Below are 8,017 nucleotides of genomic sequence, written 5' to 3'. Positions count from 1 at the left end.
TTTAGAAAAAAAGAAACATGTACACCAACTTACGGTGGAAGACAAAGTGTTGGAACAAAAAAATTTCTTTGCAATACTGCGAAAAAATCTCTGCATCGTGCAGGTAATAATAACATTGCATGCGCAGCTGCCCCGACCTTGGCTATGTAGAAGGAAAGCTACTGAGGTTCTGAGAAAGAGAGAGTTGTACAAATACAGGAACGTTTTTTTTTTAAACTAAACCTAACACAGCTATCTTTCTGACTGGTCACAGCATTCTGCCTAACTCTACTCTTTACCAAGTCAACCACAATGATCGCCTAACTCTACAACAACCACGGCCAGGGCAGTTGCTTTGAAAAGTATTTACCTCAGTATACGGGCAACACTGCATGACCTTGCTTGCTATAGTATCTTGCAAACAAGGTGTGGACACATAATATGTATATACAGCCTACATAAGTTCAGAAACGCTACAATGTAGATATGACTAGAAGGGAAGCTCATCGTTTCTTTTGAGTACAAAGGCAGAATCCCATTTCGTACAGTTGGCAGGCTGTAAAACTTAAAAACTCCTGGGCTGATGATTTAAGTTTTGCAGAAAAAGTCAGCAAACATTGTACGTTTTCTGCAAAGAATTTTGATTTTAATTTTGGTTGCCTAGAAGCTCATGTATATGCATTGATGAAAATGATTACAGAAAAAAAAATGTTATGTCGAAATAACATGTACTTGTGTGTTTGTATTTGTAACGGGATTCTGCCTTTCTGCTGCTTCCATTTCCATTCCATTGCGAGTTGGACTGTTATTACCATTGTAAAGGTGGTCCTTTGGCCAGCAGTGTGGGGAAGAGAACAGGGAACAAAAGTTAGCCGTCAAGCTTTGTGAATTGTGGTGGGAGGTTGGGTTACTGCCACGAGTCACATACGTACCCTTCAAACTGTGAATTATCTTTTTATTTTTTGGTGCGAGTTCACAGTATATGATAAGTTTTCGAAAACACATTACTTTCAATACTTCTGTCCACCAGTTAGTAGAATATTCTTCGATCAGTGACTGTTTTTGAAAGGTAAAATCATTTACCTCCAAATTTTTTCAGTGTCGACTGTACACCTTGATCACGGATTGACCTAGTCTCGCGAGAACACAAGACTAGGTCGAGACTTGTGAGACTAGGTCACTCCGTGATCAAGGTATACAGTTGACACCGCAAAAATTTGGAGGTACATGATTTTACCTTTCAAAAACAGTCACTGAGGTTCATCAGTCACGTAGAATTTTAATTTCAGTCACGTAGAATTAAAATTCTAAAATTCTACGTGACTGATGAACCTCTTCAACCATTCTGTCCACCTATCCTACATGCTACATAGTTTAGCACAATGAAACACTTCTGAGTACAACTAGCCTCTGTCCAAACCTATTTCAGCAACCAAGTTTCTTTCCTCCCAGCAGCTAGAAGAGGTTATGACAGCAGGCTAGGTACTACTGATAATGAAATCACATCAACTGCTGTGTAAAATTATCCCTGGGTCTCTACCACAACACATTTATTTCTACAAAATACCTACCACTGGTACCTATAGTGTAAATCTAGGGGGTGGTAAGTTGAATGTGTATTGGTACCCTGTTGTCCAGTCTATTGTGGTTTGGACTGGCTCTCTTCGGGGTTGCAGGAGCTCTTTGCCGCCCGACTCAACTTGGCTTCCCGGTAGGTTTTGCACCAAGAAAGTTTAACTAGCCCACCACAATAGACACATCACAGTAGGGCTTAGAGCCTATCAAACTCTTGTCGTGCAAAACTCCTACCGGTGCAAAACTCCCACTGGGCAGCCAGTTGAGCTGGGCGGCGGGAAACTACCGGTACTACTCCAAAGAGAGCCCACCCTAACCTCAACAGACTGGACACCAGGCTAGGGTATTGGTGGCGGCATGCAGACACATATATATACATGCGACTGTATAGAGTTGGCTACCTGGATGTGTAAGTGCTTGTCCTTTAGCCAAAGACGCCCCCGAATACGCCCACAATGATCACGATCAGGACTGCACAACACACTATGATCATGATCTTTTTCTGTTGGAACAAGCGAAGAGAGAGTAAGACAGAGGTACAGTGTATGTTTGCTGTCGACACATATTAACAGGTAGACAACAGTACGGCTGGTGACTGGTCCAAACTTGGCACGGCTCGGCCAAGTTCCAACATGCGTTCTTACACGTAAAGTCAAGTGTTGTCCGTAGCTTTTTCTGGACTTAAAAAGTCTACACATATTGCAGCTACCTGGCCAACAGTTATATTCCGTTTCCACCAGATGCCACAACTGCTGAGTGACTAAATATTTGACAGATTTCATGGACAAAGAACAAAATCAAGGGTCACACAATGCCAATTTTGGTTGTTCAATTGTTGCTCAGCGATCGTCATCAATTGCAAAGGAGGCCTTACTGGAGCGAAAACTACTGGGTACCATCCGGATTTTCGCTCTGCAATGCTCGAAAAAATAATTTTTTCGAGCGTTGCGGAGCGAAAATCCGGATGGTACCCAGGCTAGTGTCCATGTGTCCATCTCAATTCCATGCACTATGGCATCTGTCCTTGGTGCTGAAGCCAGGCATCATTGAATGTCTGGCACAACCGACTGTACTTTAGGCCCCCTTTCCACTAGACAGCAATTGTCTTGTTATGAGGTGGCAAATCAGCACAATCATTCTGTTGTGACCACTCTAAACACGTCCTAACGGAGGTTATGATGACTTTACGTTGTATTCGTATCATAAAACCATGACTGCGAATCCACCGACAGCATTGCACTTGAAAGTGGATATAGACTTGGCTTGACACCTGATCGCGAAAGGTGTGAATTCAAGAATGATAAATTATCCTTGTGGGACTTGTTGGATGAAATGTAATCTGATTTGCACTGTCTCATAATTAATCAAGACAGTCAAGGACATTAAGTCAAGGTCAAGGACAGGCTACAGCCCTCAATGATTATCACGAGTTAAGAGACTTTATGTTTTGATGGCTCTAAAATGACTTAAGTGTGCTGTCCTGAGGACAATTGACCGATTCTGCACTGTCCATCACAATTAGCAGTTCAACCAATGAAAGCATGGCAATTAGCAGTTTGACCAATGACAGCATGGCAATTAGCAGTTTGACCAATGACAGCATGGCAATTAGCAGTTTGACCAATGACAGCATAGCAATTAGTGGTTCAACCAATGACAGCATGGCAATTAGCAGTTTGACCAATTACAGCATAGCAATTAGTGGTTCAACAAATGACAGCATGGCAATTAGTGGTTCAACCAATGTGAGAGTGGTTGTACATCTGTCATATATTTGTGCTCTCATGTTTTTATCTTGCGTTTCTGTGTTATGGCAGAGCTATATATGTGAACAGTTCAGAGTCTAGTCTGTGTAAAAGACTAATTAAATGGAGGGGAACCATTGGTCACCACTAGCAGAGATTATATTTTCATAAGTCTTGATTTATGCATTTTGGAGTCATTCAAAATACAAAATAAATGTTGAAATGTTTGCAGTGGTTTTATTTTTGAGGTGACTTCTTACTGCCAAATCATAAAACAGCGAATATGTGTTTGATTTTTACTTCTACTGTACTTCCAAAATTTCAAACATGGAGAAAAAAGACGTTTCTCATTTCTACCACGAAATAACAAAACCATTGCGAAAATAACTGCATTTACTGCGTTAAGGAAATGTGATTTGACATCTAGAATTTATTAAAACATACAGCATGCATTATAAAAGATTTCTACTTCTGTACTAGTGTCACTTACACAAAGAAAGCAGCAAACAAAAACCAACAAAACAACAAATGTGCAAAACTCATTGGGCGTTTATTGTCCCAATCCTCCATAACATGAAAACATCATTTACTGAATAGACACAATTATAAAAATTGTTAATTAGTGAAGAAAAAGACAACTGAAGTAAACATGAATTAAAACGTGTTGAGAATTTTGGAAGGCATATTTCCATACCAGTAAAATAAATTCCATGAAACATATATATAAAATTATCATGATCAAAACCAGCTGTCAGTTCCAAAGAATTATATGCTGTCAAATAATAATTGCTGGGCCTTTACTATTTGGCCCATATTATGTACAAGTAAAACATTTTTCCTTCCATGTGTTCGTTGTCCATTTATCATTATACAGTAGAAGACACCTGCCATGTTTTCTTCTACTTAAAGTGGAGCAAAACTCAAAATCGAAAAGCGTGTTGCCAGGGTACTATACTATCCTAAATATACCCAAAAGTCACGTTTTCACCAGTTTTATATTAGTCTGTCATAGTTAAGATTTTTACCACTGGAATGCCATAGTTTCCTCACCTTTGAAGTTTGTAATGTACAAAAGAGACAAGAACAATTCTTAAGCACATGACGGGGGGCGCCACAGACTTCCTGTAACTGCTCACCGAATCACATGTATAACATGACGTCACGTAAGTGGTGAATTTTTCATTCCTTGACAAAGGCTGGATTTTGTACAATCTAAAATTTGGGTAAGTCCAATTTCTTATGCTGGACATTACATTTTAAACTTGCTTCATGATGCATGAATATGGGTTATTGAGCTAGCTTTTCTGAGACTAGCTTTTGAGGAATTTTTTGAAGAATTGGACGGGGTCAACAAGTTTACAGTCTTTGATGAGTTTGATATACATTGTGTAAAAGAACTGTATGGTTTAACAGACAGGCAAATATGACGTCCCCACGGCTCGATTTTCAAATGGTCGGAGAAACCGTAAACTATGACCGACTCATGTAAAATAGGTGCTAACTTGACATTAGGATACACCTAGTGTAGTATAGTATGCTTTTAAAATTTGAGTTAAGCTCCCCTTTAAACATGACGTTAACTTTGGCACTACCACAAATTACAAAAACCAAAAGAAAATTCTAAACCTATACAAACAAACATTTCCACTGGGTTCACAAAGATACTGGCATTCCGTATTATCGATTTTTTGCTCTCGCTCCAAAATAGGACTGCCTAAATACAAATCTTTCTTCTTTAAACCATGTCGTGGAATCGGACAAGTATCTGTTAGTTATCATACAATTCAGATAAATTATCAAATCATACACATCGTTTTCTTTTTTTAAAAAGCAGCATTTTTAAGTGAACAAATGAGAGTGGTGAAGACAATCTACTCAACATGAGCTTAAGTCAAAGAGAGCAACAGATCCTATCTACAAGTGAGTGTACGAACACTCTTGCATACTCTAATACATTCCTTTAGCTAACTATGTACAGCATGTAACAAGGGTAAAGCCTTCGGATTAACAGTTCTGAGTACGTCCATTCAGTTCCTATTTGTGGCACCCAAACTTAAGTTTATCTAAAAACCTGACTTTTGAAGTTGTTTCATTTTGCTTCCAAACAAAGTTTAATTTATGGCCTCATTGCATATCCCATTTTAAACACTTCTTCGTATCATAAAATTTTTGTGGCGATCTTTGTTCCAAATGTGTCTAAAAAGTTATCATTATAGCCTTCATACATTTTGTTGGTGGGTGTTTCATACAACATGAAAGTTAGTTCTCATCCGTTTACTTCAATATATCTTTTTTTAAATCCTGATACAAAACATCATATTTTGGTACAACGTCTTCCACCATTTTTTGTTTCTTGCTTCTGTCGAGAGTTGCCAAGAGTTTTCCGTGGGTGGCCGAAAGTTGAGTTCGTGCCCAGTGAATTGTAAAAGCAACATCTGCTTGGTCTTCGTTGTTGCAAAGTTTGGGTCGTCCCACATTGTAACCTCGGAACAGAATAACGTCAGGCATGCTTTTCCCCTTTTGTAATGTACGCAGGTCTGTTACAATCCAACGGACAAGCCGATAATGAGAGCTAGTAGAACCAGTAGTACCACCACACAGCCAGCTATCATGAACATTTTCTGTTTGAAAGAAGGAAACAAAAACAAAACAGAACAAAAAAACAAGATTTAAAAGTTGTCCGTCTTGAACGAGACTTTTAGGTTAGATTAGAGTGATGATTGGTTTATGGATTAATTGATTTAAGTCTTTCTTGAGTGAGAATTTAACCTGATTAAATTGATTTGCATGCAATGTTCTGGGTAGGCCACCTTGACGTTTGCACAGATTTTGAACCCCCAGAGCTTAAGATTCCCACACGTTAGTGGAGATACAAGGTCAGCGTACACCGTCGTTACGCTAACGAGGAGACACTACCACTATCACCGCAGGTTAGGGGTGTGCGCACGTCAACCGAACCCCACTGATAGCCCAATTATCAAGGCGATCACTCCGATCAGCACCACCACACAGATCGCAATCATGATCTTTTTCTGTCGTGAGAAAAAAAACGGGGACAAAGGAGAAAAAAAGTGAGTGAGTGTGGCAAAGCACAAGGCTTATGTTCAGAGAGCTTTGCACGTTTTGATCTTTAGTTAAATCTTTACCGTTAGCATCTGCCTGTGCCACAGACAGACGCGACAATGATAATCACAATGACTCCGATCAGGACCAAGATGCAGACAGCAATCATGATCTTTTTCTGTCGAGGGAAAGAAACGTGACGGTGTATGTACATATGACCAAGCGGCAAAAAATTACAAAGCTTTTTTGCCCAAATTATACATTTTCGAATCGAAGCATGCTTTTTAAATCAGACGACGAACACAAGCTACGATGTCTCATGATGCGACCACAAGACACACGTACGGAAAACCATGCAAACATGAAACACAAAATCCACGTCAACCAAGGCATGCAGAAATCACACATAAATCACAAAGTAAAATCATAAAAAAAACACAAACAAACATGCAGTATGAAAAAGTGGAAAATCATATCGTAGACCGATACAAATATGCACTCGAAGCACAAAAACGAAAAGTAAAAGTATGGAGAAAATCAAACACAACCACAACGGAAATCAGAATGCAACTGAAAGAAAACCTTACCCTCCTAGCTTTACTTTGGTACTTGACGGCTTTCTTGGTATCCCCTACGGCTGTTTCCACGTAGTCGACCGCATGCTCCACATTGTATTCAATTCTGTCTATCATTTCTCCCTGGATCATGCAGAAGTACAATCGGTAAGTTACGTAGCGACACCGTGCCTACTCACCCGTCTAGCCTTACTCTGGTACTGGACAGCCTTCTTTGTGTCTGCCACGGCTGTTTCTACGTAATCGGCAGCGTGTTCCACATTGTACTCAATCCTGTCAATCATTTCGCCCTGTTTGTGACACAAAGGGGTGGACAGACGTGTGATGACAAACACGGCCAAAAGAAACGGTCACAACAACAACGCTGGAAAATGTGGAACTTTTTTTTTCCATCAAAACAATTAACAGTTAACCATAGATTTTCTAAAAAATGATTCTGCATGACACAAAAAAACTTACCTCCATTGTAATGGCACATGTATAACATTAATAACAACTTCAAGGATTTCGAAGACAAGTGGATTGTAAGGGAAGTGTGGTTACATTGTGTTTACCATAAAAATGGACACTTTGAATCCTAATCTACATGTAGTTACCTGAAATGTACCTACGTGGAAGATGAATGAATGAGAAAAACAAATATCTCATCACTTAAAGAATGGCATAGCTAGGTGCTGCAAAAAGGTTTTCATCAAAACATGAAAAGCACAGCCTTTTTTTTTGTTACTTTTGTTACTGTTACCACACCAATTTAATTTGTTGGTTCTCGGTTTTGCCTCTTCATTTTTTTATACTTTGCAACAAAAAAAAAGATTCTGGTTCTGAATCAACTCAAATATGCTCATATGTTGCTTCCAACAGTTGTGGAAAGTCCTATTCTTCCTAGTTGTTCCATCTATCATTGCAGTAGTTTGATTAAAAGTTCAAAATTCATTGTTTAAATATTAACCCAGCCTTTTTGTGTCGACTTCATGGCTCTTATCGTAGCATTTGGGGCTATAATAGGATGCCTAGACCTGTTTTTATTTCAATTTTTTTTGTCCTGTTGCTTCATATTTTTTCTGGAAAAATCCGAGAACC

The 8,017-nt window shown here is 39.2% G+C and overlaps 1 protein-coding gene across 8 annotated transcripts in view; it reads right to left on the bottom strand.

Annotated features, from left to right (window-relative positions):
- Positions 1–661: 661 nt before the first annotated feature.
- LOC109482488 (syntaxin-like) overlaps positions 662–8,017 on the bottom strand; it is a 61,734-nt gene continuing 54,378 nt past the window's right edge. Inside the window, exons 8-10 of one of the 8 annotated variants that reach the window (XM_019785794.1) lie at positions 7,117–7,227; positions 1,956–2,056; positions 662–807 (exon numbers count right to left, since the gene is read on the bottom strand). In XM_019785794.1, the coding sequence (XP_019641353.1) occupies positions 1,979–2,056; positions 7,117–7,227 (189 nt within the window). In that variant the 3' untranslated portion in view covers positions 662–807; positions 1,956–1,978. Of the gene's footprint in view, positions 808–1,955; positions 2,057–3,828; positions 6,332–6,445; positions 6,541–6,949; positions 7,061–7,116; positions 7,228–8,017 lie in introns of those variants that run through there. The other 7 variants (XM_019785707.1, XM_019785330.1, XM_019785637.1 and 4 more) reach the window with 7 other exon arrangements.

This window comes from Branchiostoma belcheri, unplaced genomic scaffold (assembly GCF_001625305.1).
Source record: "Branchiostoma belcheri isolate BF01 breed outbred unplaced genomic scaffold, Haploidv18h27 scaffold1, whole genome shotgun sequence".
Taxonomy (NCBI): Eukaryota; Metazoa; Chordata; class Leptocardii; order Amphioxiformes; family Branchiostomatidae; genus Branchiostoma; species Branchiostoma belcheri.
This window is presented reverse-complemented; position numbering and strand designations above follow the sequence as displayed.